At 43.4% G+C, this 20,903-nt stretch overlaps 1 protein-coding gene across 3 annotated transcripts in view; it reads right to left on the bottom strand.

The window, feature by feature from the left end:
• Nucleotides 1-721: 721 nt before the first annotated feature.
• Nucleotides 722-20,903, bottom strand: part of LOC118425500 (EMI domain-containing protein 1-like) — a 25,519-nt gene continuing 5,337 nt past the window's right edge. For 2 of the 3 annotated variants that reach the window (XM_035834365.1, XM_035834364.1), the window contains 6 exons: nt 9,275-9,480; nt 7,684-7,739; nt 6,870-7,197; nt 5,180-5,418; nt 2,194-2,311; nt 722-1,784 (listed from right to left, as the gene is read on the bottom strand). In XM_035834365.1, the coding sequence (XP_035690258.1) occupies nt 868-1,784; nt 2,194-2,311; nt 5,180-5,418; nt 6,870-7,197; nt 7,684-7,739; nt 9,275-9,480 (1,864 nt within the window). In that variant the 3' untranslated portion in view covers nt 722-867. Of the gene's footprint in view, nt 1,785-2,193; nt 2,312-5,179; nt 5,419-6,869; nt 7,198-7,282; nt 7,341-7,683; nt 7,740-9,274; nt 9,481-20,903 lie in introns of all 3 variants that reach the window. The other variant, XM_035834366.1, reaches the window with a different exon arrangement.

Consider the following 20,903-nt stretch of genomic DNA (forward strand, 5'->3'; position numbering starts at 1 on the left):
TCAAAGAACGTCTGATGAAACAGCATGTCTAATATTAGAATCGTGTTGATTGAAATGTCGAGCAATTACTTTTTAGGAGAAATTGGTATTGTGAAGAAAAGAGACCTGAATCTCAAAGTTTAGTAACGTGTTATGAATGTAAAATATCCCTCGCTCAGAAATGTATTCATGGCGATGCCTCCAACAGAATTACCGGTAGAAACATTCTGGAGCCCTAATCCATTCTTTTAATAAATACAGCGTATTGGTCCTCATTGTAAGGTTATACAAAGGCTATTGCGGGATGTGTCGCATTGTTTCCAACTACAGTTTTAACTCTATTGCATTAAGCTCTTCGGTTCCAGAAGTCGAAGAAACTCAAAGGGTTGTTGTGATCGTCACCGGAGCCGGTCTCGGAGTCTCCGGATGATTCCTCGTACCCTTCCTCTACATCCAGCCCGCCGTCGTACACAGTGTTCGTGTCGTCTGGCTGCTGGTGGTCCCCGTCTTCAGCACCAGGTACGATGTACGGCGGGATGTGATGGGCAGGGATGTCCCCTCTGTCGGGAACCTCCAGGATGGGAGGGATGACTTGGGACGGCACGCTGCCTGACTGGTCGGGAGAGATCTCCCCAGGCCTGCCCCCGTACGGCGGTAACACCTGTATGATACCATCATCTGGCTGGAAGTCGTCTCCACTCCCCGGCTCTTCGTACTCCGGCTCTTCGGGAGACCCCGGGATGGGGCGCCACCCGTCATAATCAGTGTACGGCGGCTCGGTACCTCCATCCTCGCCGTAGTCAACCCCGCCATGTAGACCATAATCTGGTTGACCATACTCGGGCTGGTTTTCGTCGGTGATGTCCACAGAATCGCCTTCTCCGTCTGTCACTTCAGGTTGTCCATAGTCGGTGCTGCTTTCATCGGGTTGCACATAATCGGTTTCTGGTTGTTCTCCGTCTGTGTCCGGTTGTCCATGGTCTGTTTCGGGTTGTCCATAGTCTGTTTCGGGTTGTCCATACTCTGTTTCAGGTTGACCATAGTCTGTTTCAGTTTTCCATAGTCGGTTTCAGGTTGTCCATAGTCTGTTTCGGGTTGTCCATAGTCTGTTTCGGGCTTTCCATAGTCGGTTTCAGGTTGTCCATAGTCTGTTTCGGGTTGTCCATAGTCTGTTACGGGTTGTCCATAGTCTGTTACGGTTTGCCCGTCGTCTATGTCGGGTTGTCCATAGTCTGTTTCGGGTTGTCCATAGTCTGTTTCGGGACCTCCCTCCTCTGGTTGCCCGTAATCTGTCCCGTCAGGCTGGCCATAATCTGGACCACCGTACGGTGGCTGAGATTCGTCAGGCGTCACGTGATCTGTGCTTCCTGGTATGACGTTCTCTGATTGGTCGTAGTCTGTACCATCAACAACTGGTGCGTCTGTACCGCTGTCCGGTTGCCCATAATCAGGTTGTCCATAATCCGGCTGTCCGTAATCCGGTCCGACGAACGGCGGTTTGGTACCGCTGTAATCCGGTACCCCGTAATCAGTTGTATCCCCACCATCGGGCTGGCCGTAGTCTGGCTGTCCGTAATCTGGGCCACCGACGTACGGCGGGCCCGTCCCCGTGACGCCCGGGATGAGGTTCGTATCCCAGGCCGTTTGCGACCCGTCAAAGCCAGGCTTGCTGCCCTGCGTGCTGCCGAACGGTGGCACGTACTGCCCGTCGGTAGGAGGTTTGAATCCGCCATCTTGAGGTTTGCCAGTAGGCGGGAACTGATGCCGGGCAACGTCGGTCCGACAGTAGTCGGGAAGTCCAATAGCTACATGCCAACACAAAATGAACAGGTTCTATTGATGATTACATGTCGCTTCTTAGTATTATGACTAACAACATTATTTCAATTTTTAAGTTTTGCTTTGCATTAAACAACGCTAAACACTTAAGTACATAAAATGTACAACAAAGTGGTTACAACATATTTGGTTTCTTCGATACGGTCTTTTACAGCAATTTCAACTCTTATCTTGATCTCAACGAGCAAACTTCTCATAGATAAGATAAGTGTTGCGTACGGTCTTAACTGATTACAACATGATAATACTAGAATTCATGAGAAAAAGTGCTTCCACCTCTAAGGCGTCACCAAAAAATAAAGGGCACAAATGATAAAAGGCGTTGTCAAAAACAGTAGCTAGTAAGTATGCCTGGTTGATGTTTGACGTTCTTACCGTCTGCCTGAGGTGCGGCTGCTGGGACCACCATGACCTCCAGCAGCACCAGCCGCTCGTACAGGGCACAGATGTGTTCCTTCATGCCGCGGAGCTCTTCTTCATTGGCGGGCAAGCCCTGAAAGGGGGACATGGGAGAGAAATGAAAATAGAGTTACGAGTTCCAATATTGCTTTATGTTTCCTACCATACACAGATAGATGCATGTGTGCATATCTTACTACAAATATCTATTTTAACGAGTTTGCTCATTGCAAGGCCATTGACAATTTCTAAGCACTGAACTACGCTGACTGCGGCAACATCGCTTCTTCCTATAAAGAAACATCGAGCTTCAGCAAGTTCGACTAAATGACCCAATAGGCGAAGCAGGGGTTACGAGGCTGCTCGAGAAATTCCCTACCCCCTTTTAACCGGATCGGTTTGATCCACTCATACCGTATGCAAAAATCTCGCCATAGTTTTTACATGATAAGATTCTTCTTAAGACAACTTAGTCAATCCAGTTGGATTCCCGTCCTGGTATTTTCATGACTGACAGGTTTAACCCATGTCTGTCAGTCGTAAAATTGAAAATGTAGGCCATGGAAATCAGCCAACTGACCTAGCCCATTTCCTCACGGAAGTGAGTGAGAAAATGAGTGCATTTCGATGTTTGGTTAGAGTAAATTCATCTCACTTTAGTTCCTAATAGCTGCAGAACTTGTCTGGAAAGGTCATACTGGCGTTCATGGACGACGGATGTTTTCGTTTTACGGTGTTTAAATTTAAATAATAGAGAAAGAAGTTACAAATCTAAATCTGCCCAGCTGTCTGTTATGCGACTTTCCATTCCTAGCTTAGAATCCAGACTGTTCTGCTACGCCTACCACCCCCACGGCCCCACCCCACAGGAACGTCCTTAAGCCCTAGGCCTACATTGTACCTGCGACAATTGTTGTGCAATAAACGTTGACTTAAGCATTGGATTCAGACAGGCAATAACATCGGAATGAGTTCAGTTGACCAGGCGGGGATATAAGCTTACAGTGCCGAGGAAACCCATCATGCAGTCCGCGGGGACATGTACAGACTAGTGACTAGGTTATTATACATTTTGTACTTCTGCTGACGTGACAAAGATATGTTTTTTGGACTTGCTGCAAAGCTCAATACGGTTCCGACATTTCAACACTGACCTGACAATGTGTCTAAAGCCTCAAAACAAACCTGTAGGCTTCTTGGACACAGGATGTGTGACACGTTACGGATGACACAAACACACAGTCATGCGTTAAAATGGAAGACAAATCATACACAATATTGTAAGCCATCTGTTTCTAGTAGTCAAAATTTAAGTCGTTCGAGCTTGCGTCGAAACAGTGAAAGAGCGAGAACGAGCAAATGTACTTGACATTGATGAAATATGAGACTAGCTTTGCGTTTTGGGGTCATTTAGTTGGCCTCTTACACAAACATACAAAAACTCATGTCGTCACGGTATTGTTAGGGTTGCAAACACCGAACGTCAAAGTACCGAACGAACGCCCGACAGTTGACAAAGAAAACGGACAAATTGCTCTTGACCTTGGAAAAATACTGGAATTATAATCTAGGTGATCCTACTTGTACACCAAACAATGCGTCTTTTGATACGCCGTGATACAATGCCAATGTTTCCGATTTGAGATACTTAGACCGTGGCGGTCACGTTCGTCGAAGGCCGTAGCACGATCATTTTGATATCGGATATTTTCCGAGCAGGCTGTGACAGAACCAATCACCGACTGGGATCTAAGACAGTCTTTTCCGTGACGAGACAGGTGTATTGTGTACTGCACATGCAAGATTATCCTAATACCCCCTCACATTAGGCGAAAATCAATCGGACGACGAGTCTGCGAGCTCTCAATTACGAGGAGGCATGACCCTGCTGCCGACGAAGAAATGGCAGAGCCCGCCCCCCCCCCCCTTTCCCGTCAAGGTGATTTAGAGCTCGCAGACTCGTTTTTCGCCTAAGTAATGTGAGGGGGGTATAAGAATACCCTCAGTTAGCCTTCGTGCGACGATCGCACGACAAGTGTGACCGAGCCCTACACCAAACAGTATGGTGCCAGTCAGGGTGAAGTTAGGTGTAAATCCCATCTGAGAATTAATAGGGCCGGATGGACCTTTATACACACAAACAGTCCCCGGGCCAGTCTCACATAAACACTGAGATGTAACGTTTATTTTCCTTGTGATTATCGCCAGGCTGACGAAGGTCGGAGGTCAGTCCGGTAATTTCTGAGACAGGAGTATCAGTGAACGGACAAGAGTGATGTGTGGGGAGTGTCAGGTACGTGTACCTCATGTTGTGGTTTGTGTGCATGTGTGACGACACCTACGTGTGTTAGCTTCGATCAGAGACGCCCCCTTTGATGGGACGTAAGGCCAGAGGTTCCGTGGTTGAGGAGAACCGCACCTCTAGCACGTTAAAGAACCCACCACACTTAGGCTAACGTCACATTTCCAAACCGGAGCCCGGCCGGGCTGTTTGTGGAAACGAAAAATAGAAATGCATACGCAAAAATATGCGCAAACAATGCCCACGACTATTCTCTTTATAGGTCCTCTGTAGTCCCGAACGCTGCCCGGCCGGGCCCTGGAAACTTAGGCCTTACCGAGTAGGAGTCTATACCTGGTGCAAGTGGATTGAACCTATTAGGCTTAGGTCCCATTTCCGAAATTGGGCTTGGCCGAGATACTTGCGAAAACGAAAAATGAAAGTTCTGTGTGTTTTGTTGCCTTTCATATCGCTCCTGACTATTTTTTAAGGTTCTGTGTGTTTTTGTAGCCTTTCTTATCACATTTTTCGTTTCCGAAAGCCACCCGGCATGGTTGAGAATTAAGGCCTAGGCCAGAAGCCTGCTTCTTTCTCAGCCTGTAGTTGGACAAACCTAAGGCGATTCACCAGTTATGTGAAAGGAAAAAAATGTACGCAACATATAGATTAGAAAATACTTACAGGTACGCCAGGTGCCCCGGGTAGACCAGGTTCTCCAGCTGGCCCGGGTTTCCCAGGGAGACCGTACGGACCGGGCGGGCCGGCGGGGCCCGGTGTGCCAGCCGGGCCGGAGGGACCGGGAGGCCCGCCTGGTCCGGACGGTCCCGCGGGGCCAGGAGGTCCGGCAGGGCCAGGGGCGCCCTCCCCCACCAGCGCACCGGCGTCTTCTACTGCTGCAGCAGGGTACGTCCAGCCCTGGTCTGTGTTGGATTAGGAACAAATGTTAAACTTATTAGGCAGGTTCTAATTGGTTCGTAAGGTTGATGTAACGTTGAAAGAATATGTTCAAGACATAGACTATAATTGAGTGGCGGGGTCTCTTAATTTATCTGGGAGGGTGTCTTTGCTTGTCATCTTCTGTATAGTACATTGTAGCTTCTTGTAAGCGCTATACTGTATATAGATGACTAGACTACAAGCAAAAGGTGAACTCCAAGAGCAATACGGTAAGCAATAGCTGTTTGCAAAGTGTGCTTTTATTCCTATCATATTGTAGGAGTCTCCAATCACTCAGTAGATAAATCAGTCAATTTTTCTTGTTACGCGCCCCGCGTCCTATGGCTCACACACAGAATCACCAACAAATTGCACAACTTCAAAATAATTGGATTTTCCGACATTCAAACGTATACGTATATAGCAGCCTTGTAGTATTTAGGATATTGCGGATTTTATCATTAGAATTAATGCTTTCTTTCTTGTTCGCGCCGCGATCTCGAGGTGTCTGTCGTGTCAGTCGAATTAAAAGAGTTCCTCAGGCGTATAAGTAAAGATTGTTTTAGATAATTGGTCATAAAAAGAACAAACTACACTGCTGACATGCAAGCAACAATCTATCTCAAGTTCCGCATATCACGATATAAACTGTAGCTAGAGCAAAACTACAAAAGAGTTAGAATAATGTTACAATCATATTTCGTTTGTTATAATGTCGGCAATCACTACGATTTAAAGTGTTGTAGTATTCATGTAAGAACTACTGGTTAACATACTTGCCAATGCTATAGCTATATATCGGCATCCTTTTATTATATTAAACAAGAAAGAATGAGCCAATGCATAATTTTGTTAGCTATGAGAAGACATGTCACAAATGCTCACCAAAAATCAAGACTTACGAATCTGTTTTCCGTTGCAATCGGAAATCATTTTGTTTAACCAATTTTAAGTTTAAGCAAAGTCGCAATTGGTTAAAGAAATGACGACGTACTAAAAGTGCGTCGTACTTTTTAATTTCTTTTTTTTTCACAGCATATAGTGACATTGTCCCCTTTCAGCTGTTACATAGACTGGCTTCTACTCCCTATCCTGTCACAGACAAACAGACATGGCATGTACGTGAACTCACTGTTCCTGAATGCATGACATACACCTACTCACGGTGTAACGGGCCGACACAGGTACAATATCCTCAGGGGTGTAGTTTTGGCTATTACACTGGTAGGGAGCAGATGTCGCTGCTTTTTCTTTATTTTCTCCAATATTGCACCGTTATTCTTAAAAATTAATTAAAAGCTGAACTCAGGTGATAGAAGGAAGTTTCTTGTTTTTTTCCTTGTGTACATGTCAGTCTGTGTAGCTATAAAGGACAAAGCGGTAGAAGCCAGCCTGTATAACAGTTGTAGTTTTTTTTAGTCTAAGTCTACTTCACCTGGCCGGTTAGCTAATGGAGGGAAGCCCGTCGCTACTAAGAATGGATCAGCGTCACGTCCTGGTAAGCCCGGTATGCCGGGGACACCGGTTTCCCCTGGCGGCCCTTGTGGGCCAGCCTGACCGGGCAGACCGAGCGGCCCCCTATCCCCCGGCGGGCCCGGTGGTCCAGGGAAGCCTGGCTGGCCCCTAAGCCCCGGTTCACCACGGGGACCGGGCGGCCCGGTCAGACCGGGCGGGCCCTCTACTCCAGGAAGCCCGGGTATCCCCTCCGGCCCAGGCGGGCCGCGTGATACAGCCCCCGGGTCAGCGAAGCTTACGTTCTTCATCTGTAGAACAGAAAGTACGTCACATGAGAGTCGTCATCGCTACAGAGAATATGTAAATGAGCTCACTATGCCCGGATATAGATACCTGAAGGTTTCTGGGGACCAGACAGGTGCTGTGTGGACTGGGTGGCCATTGACTTCATCTAGAGAAAAACACAAGGAGAAAACAACAACAAAAAACAACCTGTAAACAGGACATACGTCATCACAGGTACCACACCTGTGGTCACGTGTCCCGCACAACACTATAAAACTAGTCTATTATAACAAATCCAATGTTTCAACCTCACTTACACCTACTGTAAACCATATGATGACCATTGCACACATTAGAATACATATATATCATTTTCTCAGTGACTCACAAGGAAAGTGCACGGTACATCTTTAAGAGCAAACACTTAAAAAAGTGGGACTCCCATGCAAACACCCATCCACTAATTTGAAACTGCGCATTCGGTCAGGGGTAGTAGACTAGATGTTTACCTGTACTTCTATCTCCAACAGTCTTCTCTCCAAGGTGTCCACTCGACCACAGCAATCTTTAAGAACGAAAAAAAATTTCATAAATGTATTATAATACAAAATGGTCATAGATTCTGACTAGGTATCTGTCTCTATTTCTCTGTCTGTGAATTGTCAAAAACATTGCTTACTGAAACGAGAGCTTTTTTTTTCAAAGTAAACAAATAATATCCTTTTTTCACGTTTGCAAGCGAAAAAAAATAATCCATGCATGACAGAAGATTTGCCGTCCTCCACTGTTTTAAACGAATGTCATTTATACAATTAGCATTTGTTAAAATAGCCATCAGTTCCACGTTACCATTGTCACCATTGCTATGCCCTGATACATGCAATAAGCCTTCATGCAAGAATTTGCAATATAGTCATTATAGTGTTTTTCATGTATATTGTCTGCTCATGTCTGGTCTCAATTTTAATTTGGTTCCCGATCCATTAGTCGTGTTACTTGAGAGGAGACAAAGCTTCCTGTATTCACGTTCACAGATCCGACTTCCTTTGATCATTCTCGTGTTTAACACTTTATATTGCATCTTTCTCATAAACACCATCCGTTTTTCAAATGCCAATTGTTTTTGTTACGCCAACTCGTCCGACTATGATACGAAGCCAGTTCCTGTATACGGAAGATCTTGACCAGTATATTTGCGTATCTACCGGATACAGCTTTGACTAGGTTCGATTCCCAGGACCCATGTTCATTTCCGTTTTACATCCACCCAACCCGTCATGGAACCACCCAGCTAGATAGTGGAAAAAACGGATTTTTCAAAGGAAACGACACTTTATCTCATGTACATCTCGTCTACACAGAGAAATAGTGACAAGCGACATGACTATGTTGTAGTATAGCGATTGCTTCTCAAAACTGGTTGGAATTTGTTTGGTAGTGGTACAGAAAACTGTAATGTTACCAAGATCCGCCATGAGTCGCTGTTCTCATGATTCGCCGCGCACAATTTCAAGGGAATTATGAATGGTCAAGATTTGGGGATATAGAATGTTGTGAGTAGTAAGCCATCAGCCATGGTCTGTTTTCTTGGTAGTAAAAACAGAATGAACATTGAACATTGGCAAGAACGAAATAATTCTACACAGTCGATTTTAGCTATAAAGAAATATAATCAAGTGACAGAGGGGGTGGAATCTTGGTCCCCCCCCCCCCCGTTGGAATCTTGCAGGAAATGGCTTACCATAGGCTTAACTACTAGGAGTTATGTTTTTAAATAGCGAAAAAAATTTGGATATGATTTTACAATAATTTAACGCAAAATCAATCTGGGCTTACACCCCCAAACTACCCATGTATCGACGTTTATAACATGTCTTTTCGTCAAGAGATAACAGTGTGGCTCCTCCAGCTTCGTCGCACCACTTGCTACAAAGTATAATCGAACACCACATCGTGTCTACAACTTTACCAGTAACCATGGTGATAGCTGACTGGTCCGGGTCATTGACCATATTTGTTAAAAGAAGAAGAATAAGCGGAGCAAAAACAACATGTTGAAGATTTACATGGTAAAAGTATGACTGTTGAAATGTCCCTTACCAGGCTGATCGTCCAGGGTGGTGACGCCTGGCAGGCGGGCGGGCTGGTTGTTGTTGCCGTTGCCGTTCGGCAGGTAGGTGGGGCGGTGCTGCTGCTGGACCCGCTGGTCACAGTTCCTCCCGGTGAACCCCGGACAGCACCGGTACCGCTGCTCCGTCACAGTCTTGTACGTCAGCTGCTGCCGGGGACGGAACGCGATGCGGTAACTGTTGGGACAAGGAGGAACAATTCAATCCCTGTACTATACTATCCTCTCCACCCCTTAGGCGTCGCCAAAAAATTAAGGCGTTAATTGTGTGAATTTATACACGAGAAGCTCAAATCGGCCTGCAGGCCGCTTTTCATTGAGGTCATGAGGGAGGTAAGGGTCAGATGAAAAATAACAGAGATACAAATTACTTCAAGTCCTAATAAATCTATCAACATATATCGCTACATATACTGTGTTAAAACACCATATTCGTTGTATCGCCTGCTCTATTCAACACGCCGTATCAGGTTTACATACACCACATCATTTAAGGGAGCTTTAAAGTAGGATTACAAAGTACAATTAGCTATAATCTCGCTGCAAAGTGAACAAGAAATGTAAAATGTCGATAGAAGAAATACTGTTTTCGACGAATTGTTTTATGGATTAGAATCTACATCATAGTAGTACGAGGGGCATTCAATAAGTAATGTCCCTGACTCATTTCCCATAGCAGGAGATTAATGAAACTTGGCACAGTTATTAGTCTTTCTCTACATAGGAACCACCCAGAGTTATGCATTTCTCCCATCATTTGATGTAGCTCTGGACACCGTTCTTGTAGGACATCCCAGGTTGGTCCTCCGACAGATGCCTCACCAATGGCAGAAGAGGGACGACAACAAGATTAACATAGACACACAGAACCTACTGATTCCGACCCAAGGGCGAACCCGAGGCAGCCATCAACATAAGTACAAACCAATCTTTGCAAGAACAGACACATACAAGTACTCATATTTTCCTAGAACAATTCCGGAGTGGAATTCCCTGCCTGGTGCGGTAGTAAGTGCTCCCACAGTTGAGAGCTTCCGCGCCAGGCAGGAGGGCTGCCCGCCCTAACCCGGGACCTCAGCTCCCCCCCTACTTTGCCCCTTGCGGGGTTATATGGGGGTAACCCATGATGATGATGATGATGACCAGGTCTGGGAGCTGTTTCCACAGACTTCCGGCCTTGTTTGAATTCAGGATGCCAGCGTTTTACAAGGTCATATGATGGGGCATCATCACCATAAGTTTTTTTTCATTTCATCAAAAGTCCCTTTTGGTGTGCGTCCTTTCAAATACAAAAACCGGATCACTGCGCGACACTAAACTTGCTCCATTTCACACCTGGTCCATTTCGCACCTGACTCAGTTCAAACACCAGTAAATCAGTAACCATAATTAGTTCAGAGCTGTATTTTGCAACATAATCCATAGACATATGACTCATTACACATGCAACATTTCATCTAGATCAGACAACTAGCAGTGGGTCAGGGGCATTACTTATTGAATGCCCCTCGTACATGGTATGACAAGTAGTTCACTCGATCGACTGCGATCTAAGATAAGATATCACCTGTTTAGATCTAGAAGATATTTCTACTGTTGAGGCCTTTATGAGTTCTTAAGACAACCTAGTCGTTTTCGCAAGGAAAAACGGCCTCGTGTTTACATTGTGAAGTTTGTGAACCTTCCCCGTATCGCTGAGATAAAAAGTTACATGCACTTAATGTGCTGAGCTTTTTTTCAAATGGATACCACCAAACTATACAGGATGTAAGGTTAAACTTTGCCGAATCCCACGACTTTTAAACAGCTAAAAAAATCACGCAGCAAAGACATTGCATACGTGAGGCATCACATGAACTTAGGGTTGTTTATTTTTCTAACTCGTGCAGGGGATCTTGCGCTAATCCCCTGGGAACTCCTGCAAAAATACGACCATAAATACATCTGAACCGAATGTATACAGACACTTAATCAGATTTAGATCTCACGTCAGGTGTACACTATCATGATATGTTTTTAGTTCACCAGAACATTGGATCACAAAAAGCCGAAAAAATAAACATTGCGCTCTTATAGTATCACTTTGCCTTGGTCTTTAGCCTGATATATGAACTTTTTTTTACATTTTCGTTTTTTTATGTATTGCCCACATGCGAAGTAATATTGAAGCCAAATTCGTCAATCTAGGTGATTGTTTTCTAAAAGGGACTTATGACAGACTACTGTGCTATTCAGGAGACAGGGTTAAGTAATAAAAGCAAGGTCAAGGTGAGACGATCCACACACTCCCATGGATAATTAAATTATGCTTGTGGTCATGGACGTATTAACGAAGGGTCTTGAAACTGTGGGAGGTCTACCGTTGGTCTGGAAGCTGTCTACATACCGCTGGCACGGATAGAAAGGTGCACTGTTTTGACAGGAATGTGGAAAGTGTTGATACACGAAAGGGTTAGGTTAATACTGTGGATCCAAGAATATGTGGCTGTGGCTCAATCCAAGCAGTTCAACTTTTGGCCAATGTACCAAGATAACTGGGTTTGCTAACATTCGTATACCTATGCTACTGTCCCCCTTTTCTAAAGTCTGTCCTATAAGTTTTCAAACAGTATCTTACATTGACCTCACGTTTCGCACAGGTGCACGGGATCGAGATCCCACGAGAGTTCAGGTGCCTGTGACGTCATATGCCAAGATGGCGACCCCATGTGGTTTTGGCAATGCTAATCGTGTACGGACAAAACACGTGTATTTCTCTACACTGGCTAGAAGACGTCAGGGTCTGAGAATGCTTCCCTGTTGGGAGCCGTTCCAGATCACTAGGGGTTATTTTCCAAAGGTCTCAGCCTGCTAGGGCCGTGCTAATTAACTCTCACACCCAACAAAACTTGCCGTCCAGATGTTTTAAGTTCAAGTACATCTAAAAAGCACCGGAAGTGGGCGCTAAACGGTTCACGGGCAAAGCGAGCAAACTCTTCAAATCAGCTCCTGCGTCATGGTTTCTTGTTTAGACCAAAGCCTTTTAGACTAAGTAACGAGGGAGATCACATGTAATGATTAACGGTGTGGGGGTTGAACTTGTCGTGTTGAAAAAGTCGCCCTAATGATTAGAGAGATGTGTGTGCTGAATAAGAAAAGGGGAGGCAAAGAAAATGCCACAAAAGGCACACAACACAAGCCCTACCATTACATCTGATTGGAGATTATACCAAATTCGCTTTGAGACGCTCGTAGATCAGACAAGGGTGTTTCGTTACCTTCCTTAGTAAAGAGTTCAAAGCTCAGCTGCTAATGCCTTCCTTGCATGACTGTGCACATGTTTCAGATCATGAACACAAGTGCGAAATTTGTCCACGAACATGAGACTTGTGACCCTCCAGAAGAATTGAAAACACATTTTAGCGACAGCGGTACTTGTTTATGATTTCATAAATACGAAGAAAGTGGGGCTGCAAAGTTTATCTAGCCTTGGACTCATATTCCTACGTAATGTTTAATGTCTGCGTGTCGAGGGTAGTCCATTAATTGTCAGGGTTGGTCCACTGTTTCAAGAATCTCTTTACAATTTGGACAAAGACGTGTTTCGGGAAATGATAGTCACTGGAGATGTGAAGTATTACGCTTTCTAATATTTCCTTCGTAATTTTGACAGGGTCGGTTGCTAGTTTTTTTTTTCTTACTGGTCAGAGCTGACAAAGTATCATTTTATATGCCTAGTCCAACCCCCTTCCGAACAGTCCACGGTATATAAAGAGAGAGTTTTTTTCTCTTCTGTTAACACTAACGCCTCCGGAGGGTGGTCGCTAGTGTACCCACGTCCAAATGCACCTTGGCACCTGTCGAATGAGATTTACAAGATATACTAGAACCCCTGTGCACGCTATCCCAGGTCATTGTAACTATTCAAGCGTTATTACAGTGGCAATATAGTGGCAATAGTACCAGTAACGCTAATTGTGCTGACGGGGTTCTGACCATACAAAAACATGTGGCAAAGAAGATTTTGAAATATTTACGAGGAGTGACTTGCCAAACATCCAATGGGCATAGTAAAGGGAATTTATCGCAACATGTGTTGTAGTTAGAAAATATTTTAAGTATTCGCCAGACGTAACTCTGTACGTTAAGTAGCATTGTGAAATATATGTTTGTGTTCTACAGTTAGCAAAAATATACTCCATGCACTACCACAACAAACCATATACTTTTAATGGGTAATTAGTGCACCGAAGTAAATCAAATCACCAAGAGAGGCAAACGTGCTGCTCAGTAAAAATGCCGCTTCATGTTTTCGTTTTTGTCAATTTTATGCCCAATTTAATGAAGTGTGTAAAAAAAATTGTCTTGTTCTTAGCTCGACTGGGCTGACTTAGAGCATACATGTCTTCAAGGAAGAAGAACGGATTCAAACCGTGCTGTGTCTTTCGTCCCTGCAGGATATTTTGTAAACATAGGAGTTGAGTGTTGCGCCACCTCCATTCTACAGAGATGTCCTACATGTGTTACAAGTAAACATCTAGCTCAGAGGCCAGGACAGAGGTGGCCATCCCTGTGTCTCAATCCCTGACACCCCGGGTTTAGATTTGTTTCTCCCTTCCACAAATAAGTAAAAGAGTCACAAGACCTGAATACAACACCAGACGAGGTCCCAAGCATGTCGTGTTAACTGTAACAACAGCACGTACTGTTGACATAGAGGATCTGCATGTCTGCGTTTACCGGGCTAGTTGTGATCGGAAGAGTAACTCCAGTTAGCCTGTCTCCGGAGTTTGCCTGTGTGTCTGCGAAGTTTGCCTGTGTGTCCGCGTAAGTCGTGCCTGTAGTGGTTTTCTCACAACCACAGGTAAATACAAACCGCTGTAGGGTCAATAACACTCGACGGTAGGTCACCAAGATGAAGGGACCAGACACTACACTTTCCTAAAATAACTACGACATATTCCGAGTAAGTGTTAACATGAAAAGAGTGGTTCACAAGGTTATTGTTTTATAAATATATCGTTAGTGCGACCATCTGAAGGCAATTTTAAGAGTCGCATATGATTATGATATATTGTGGGAAGATAGGTTTGTCAAACAAAATTTCTGACAGAGGGGAGAGTTGCAAAATCTACTTCAATGGCGAAAACTTTCTCGGTGCCTTGTGTGTGTGTATGTTTGTTTGTATGTATGTATGTATGTGTGTGTGTGTGTGTGTGTGTGTGTGTGTGTGTCTGTGTGTCTGTGTGCGTGTATGAACAGCACTATATAAGAAGCTATGGATGGATTGGCATTATTAAACTTGTATGTGCTTGTCTTATTTATGAATGAATAGTTTTGGGACCCCTGCTTGCTTTTCGTGGTACTGCGGCAGAACCTTTGGGTTTGATATCTCGTTTTTCAACATGTGTGCACTCGCACTTGAAGGTCAGTAAAGAGGATTGCCATTTACGACACCTTGCACGATTTACGGCCAATCGACTGCGACTATCGTAGGCAGGTGTATTAAACCTGGAACCAGTAGTTTTGGAACATTGGAATATGGGAGTTGTAACACTTTCATTTCAAGCTCCCCTATCGCAATGTATAGTAGAAATTGGCCATTGGTTCTAGCAAGGAGGTTTTAATAAGAATAGATTAAAACCTTCTTGGTTCTAGAGGGGGTAGGTGTATTGTAATGAGTTGGATACCACAGGATAGGGCAATAACCTAAGTCCAGAACGACACCGCATATGGTATATCATTTCTCCGTGAACTTATCCATTGTTACGCCCTTGCATACAATGTGCCAGAGTACTGGAATAAGAGTGCTATGCTCTTGATACAATTTTCACATGTTATAATCTCTTTTGCCGTCCCTTCTGTCCCCTAAGTTGTGTACCCCGTATATCCCCGCTGAGGGTTGAACAGTGTGACATATATGACTGCCAACACCCTCAGTGGACAGATATCAAGGTTCATTATCCACTACCAGATCGTCAAAAATTTGATTATGCTTGTGTTGCCAATAAAAAAAGTTATTGCCCCATGGTCCATTATAATAAAATGTACATTTGAAGGCAACCATTCATACACATACAACTGGCCAACGCTCCAATGTGAGCTTCGGCGTGTATTTTCACCACTCTGCGTCAATGTTCAGAGTATCATCAGAACTCTATACCCTGGTCTTTCTATCTTGATATACGCGAAACTAATGCCTCTAGAACGGAAATAGGGGATAGTTTCGTTAAAACAAAAGCACACAAAACAATAGCGACATTTGTGTCCGAACCACCTGCTCAATCCTGTTCACATAAACAGCCCTTACCGAGGACATGGATGTAGCTATTCCAACTTAACGGCCACTTGGATCACAATCAAACCACCAGGCGACTCCCTGGGTGACATCTTTTACCCCACTAAGCAGAAAACGCGGGAAGACTGCCAGGACCGGTTGGTACAGCTGGATGGATTTGTAAAACAGCACAGTAGGCGCTAACTGTGCAGATTGGGCTCAAGCTGAGCACCCTGCGTACGAGAAACGTGATACAGTGTTTTTCTGACATAAACTCATCAAATTGGTGTCCTGTGTGTCTTGAACTGAACTGAACTGAACTGTGTCTCTTGATTTATTTTATAAAGAAAGGAGAAGTTGGAAAAGAAAGAGGATTGAGAAAGATTTCGAAAAAGCAAACACGTAAAGGGTAAGGACGAAGAGAAGGAAAGGATAGAACTAAAAAAAGATAGGGTAGAAGAAAGAAAATGAGGGTGATGAAGGAAAATTTGTTAATAGCCAATCTCCAGGCAGATGTAAGACTAGGATCAGTGTTTTACACGTGTTTTAGTACATTTTGTTCATCTTTCTAATGGTTAATCTTTTTAGAATGATAAGGCGACCAGCTCAAATTAGCTAATAAGAAAGACATACAAATCAAAACGCCACAAAACACGCGTAAAACACCAAACCTGTCCCTACATCTGCTTGGAGATTACACCATTTGACAGGTGAGTGATTCAGTGCTTCAGTTTTCCGCCACCGTCAGCAACAGTGACCAATCTTTGGAATGTGAGTGAAAGTAAAAACCTTGATAGGTTTCGGAAATAGCGGATTAGGATCTGGTGGCCTGTCTGTGCGGAGATGAGGGCATGGTTTGTGTGAGACGGAGACAGGGGAGCCGTCCGATTGAGCGATTAATGTGTCTGAGCCGGCACAGGTCCGGTCTGGGTCAAGGCGCGCGGTCTGTACACTGCACTGTGCAGTCTTCTGTGAAACGTCTCTCATGGAGCCGTGAATAGTTTCATCAGATTGGTAAATCAAAGGACATTTTCTTTACACACAACTAGAATATTTTTTTATTATAACGCTTACCAACGTTTTTGATACAGGCCGTGTAACTGTTCTATATTCTTCAATACGATGATAGCTGCATCTACTTCTCGCCACTAGGTGGCGCTGTGACGAAAAGAATCCGGTTCGAAACGTGACTGAGTTTGTATCCCCATCGTGCTAGTTCATGACTAGGCAAACACTAACGCAAACTCCGTTATCTAGGGCTATAACTGGCCTCTCCCGGTTCCCGCAGAGGATGTTGGGCGCTATAGGCGCGATTTAATCAAGCTTCGGCTCATGACTAGACCAAATAAAAAGCGGGGATAATTTTCTTTACATATTCCTGGCGGCAAGTCCATACATATGACCTTTCAAAGTCACTCCTTAAAAAATCATAACAAAGTGTCCTCCTTCTCTTAGATATGAAGTTTACTTTGGTACAAGCATGTCTTTGTTGGTTTGAACTTCCAGAGCCCAAGCTGGTTCTTGTCTGACCCCAGACGACCCCGGCGTCACGCCCAAGTCGGGTGTTATGTTAGGTGCAGCAGTAATCACCCATGTAATTATTGACCCTTCAAACTCTTTTCACAGCGGTCGATTCCCCTCGTGGTAGGGACTTCATGTTACCGTGTCATATATCGTCACGGCGTCCAATTTTGACTCATTCAGGTGACCTTTCGCTCTACAAGCGTTTGATCTCTTGCGGGAGATTAAAAAGGATCAGTCGAAGTCTTAAATTGATCCTTGTGGGAATTCTGATAAATCAAATCCTTAATCAAAATTGAGTTAATTCGAACTAACAAAATTAGTGGTTGTTTAAGTGGTATATCGGGCGCCACATTTTTTTTGCTACTTACGAAATCTTGTACTACCTTTCCCGAAGACCTTACCCAACCCACTCCTTGGCACTCTTTTAGGCTGCTGTTCCTTTTTTCCTATCAAGCTTTCGTGAGAGGAGAAGTATGGAATACCTCTCAGTGAGAAAACAATGGTACCGTTGTCTGGAGGGAAATGACTTCGTTCCAAGGTGTGACATTAAGTCAAGTTCATGGCTAGGCTGTCGTGGTGTAATTTTCAGCTGTTATGTAGCCAGACGTAAAATCACGGTTTTACTTTAAACACAAACATAAAGAAATTGCTATCATTTGCTTCCATTTATGCCAGACATTCCATTTTAATGAGTAGGCTTGAAACTTACATTTTAAATAAGCTGCTCCTTACTAATTGGAAATGCTGAGGGTTTAGTACGCTAAGAGTTTATCATTGTTTACTTTAGGTTATCAAAGTCAAGGTGGCTGGCACAAAGTGGTACAATTCACTTGTTCAACCATAACAACGCCGCTATCTCATGCTTGTTTGACGACAGGTCGACCGGTGTTACAACCTTTTTTCATCGATTTAGGATTTCTCCCTTGTCTTTCTGTAGCTAGTAACCATCAACTCAAGGAGACAATACGTCAATAGTATTTAATAATTAAGTGTACGTATTTTTGCTCCGTACCTCGACAAAATTACCATGTACAACGTTACCCAAAACTCGGTCCGAATAATACATGGAGAAGGGGTCACGTTTGGAATCCAGAACAGCCTCCCCTCTGGAGAGTATTACATCGGTTAACCATATTTCCAAGTTCATGGTCAATTGCACGTTCGTCTGGCAGAAAATCACATCCGGTTAATCCCAGAAACCCCCTCCCCAATCGTGAATCATTCGCCCTTGGCCTTGACCGTCATTCGTGATGTCCCTCAGAATCAGACGACATTTGGGGAGGACGATTCCATTATCAAAAGATAGAGATGATGATCCTAATTGTTTTTATATTCCTGTTTTTAACAAATAATCTCACAGTCCAGTCATAATATAAAAATCATTACCCATATACTACCCATATTGTATTTGTACTTGCCTTACAACTAAGATTTTAACAAAATGTTAATACCCTTTGTGTTTTGTGGAATGAAATAGCCCGAAACCTGGCTCTCTTTAATGACCTGGCTCTCAAGACTACCTGCTAAATTCTGAGCACTGCAAATGTCGCCGCCGGCTTATTGCCAAGCCCATGTCATTTTGCCATTTCCTTTGTACTAAATTTCGTCCTGAACTTAAGCCTCCCTTAAGGGGAAAAGTTCGTGCCTAACATTACATCTGACAGGAGACTTAAGACGAATGTCTAAAGCCCATTATCTGGCTACAGCGGTGAACAGAGAAGCATTAATTTTTCACACAATGGTGCTGTGTGGCTTCGCTAAGGCTTGGGTTTTCAGCCTAACACATTGGGTCAGCCATGCTCTTCTTGATAAGTGTGTTGTGTTCTTTTATGTGCTAAAGATTGACACCTGGAACTAACACCTGAAGCTAATCCGTACACGAGGTTTAACGTCACCAAAGGACAATTGTAAATCGCCTTATTTGTAGTATGTGTCAATAGATGGAGCCCAATGTGTTACTACACATCAAGTAACTTTGTCGTCTGGCTACACAAGATGGGAGATCTACATACTTCTAAAAAAGAAAAATTCTTAATTCTTTTAAGCTTTAAGTTCAGAAAGTTCGGTTTTGTGCCCGACGCAGAATCACATGGACGGGGACTTAAATAGGGGAAAAAAGTGATATCGAAAGAAAAACAAAAAATAAAATAGATTATAGAAAGTTTCGAAAAGTAGTGCACTAAAAGAAATACATTATTAGAAAAATGTGTATCAATTTATATTCACCAACATGCAATTCCGTCCAGGATAGTTAATTAGTTTAACGACCTTGAACCTCCTGGTTACTTTATTAGTTTTCAAAGAACTCGACAAGCATGTAGTTGGTTACTCCTAAACGCCTCTCAAGGCAACAAGACATACGATGCTAATAAGCGTTTGTAAGGCTACAGGTCTCACATTCATGACCATGTCGTCAAACAAGACCAGATCCAAGTTGTAAATTTGGTCCTATCTTTACGAGACTATCCTTTGAAAGCGTATAACGTTTCACAACTTTAAACCATGTGCACATGATGTTCATTTTGTCTCATTTCGCTTGTCGGTTTCTTGAAAAGATCGGTTCACCTCATGTAAGAAGCCTGTTTGCGTTATTTACGACATACAGAACATGGCAGGTTTGCATTCCCTATGCGATAACTGTAACTGTATGTTGACAACTGAAAATCTTTCAAATACTACTCAGGCCATACTGATTTGATTGTATGGATGGCGTCCTCTGGGCATTCCCAAACTCACGCAAGCTTGCGAAATAAAAGTTGGACAAAGTAGTTATGAACTACGTTATGAACGATGTTATAACATCTAATTTGTTATTTCACAACTTCTTCATTGACTTTGGAAGACTTAGTTTATTAGTATCTATTCCACTATTTTAATAGTATGCATTCCACTAATTCTTAATTTACGACAGATATGTCACCTTCATATTTTTTTCATTTATGGTTCATTTTTTTACTTTCATTTTTTGCTGTTTCATTTTGATACACAGTACTTTGTTTAGGAACTGGACAAAATCTGACGCCGGCACGTATGCTATCCACATAATTGAGTCAGTGAGGCCTTAGCGAAGATAAAAAAATGAGTGATGACTGCATTTCTACTTTTAAAGGACCCGACTCCCACTGTGGTCATTGTTTACTATTTACAACACCCCTTTACCACAGCGTACTCCTATAAAATGTAACCCATATAAAAGTAACATATAAAAGAAACTTATGACCTCGGGTATGTATGGTGACAATCTTGCGATGACAAATATCGAATAGCAAAAAGGAGTGCTGAGGTCCATGTGAACCCCAAATGTATGTTTAAAACTACAAAACCCCTTTGAACACCTCTCCTAGACCAAATGAATTTCTTTCAGATAAAACTTACAAGATTGTATAATACGTACGTACATTTGCTATCTGAGTCTAGCCTTGAGTTTGAAGCTCATGTAATGTGAAACAGACTTCCCTACTATCTAAAAGAACGGAAAGTTTGTCCGGAACATACCGGGAAGTTTCGAAAACAGAAGACGACAACTGTTTACTCTCACATGCTTATCCTCTAACGTGAGAGTCTGAAAATACTACCAGAGTAAGCTGCAAATATTCCACCAACGGTCCGACAGTTTTGGTGGTTCCGGAAAGACACTGATAATCAAATAAGATAACTTAGTTAGACATAACCCCTATGGATGTAGTCATAGTTTCCTACATCAGACTTAATACGATGTGGGGTTTCAGTCTTATATCTAGCGTTTCAAGTATTCGATACATCTACTTTTGTCGTTGTAAAAACCATATATTTATGAATAACTCGTTTAAGTTTTTCACCAC

Source organism: Branchiostoma floridae, chromosome 11, assembly GCF_000003815.2.
Source record: "Branchiostoma floridae strain S238N-H82 chromosome 11, Bfl_VNyyK, whole genome shotgun sequence".
Lineage (NCBI taxonomy): Eukaryota > Metazoa > Chordata > Leptocardii > Amphioxiformes > Branchiostomatidae > Branchiostoma > Branchiostoma floridae.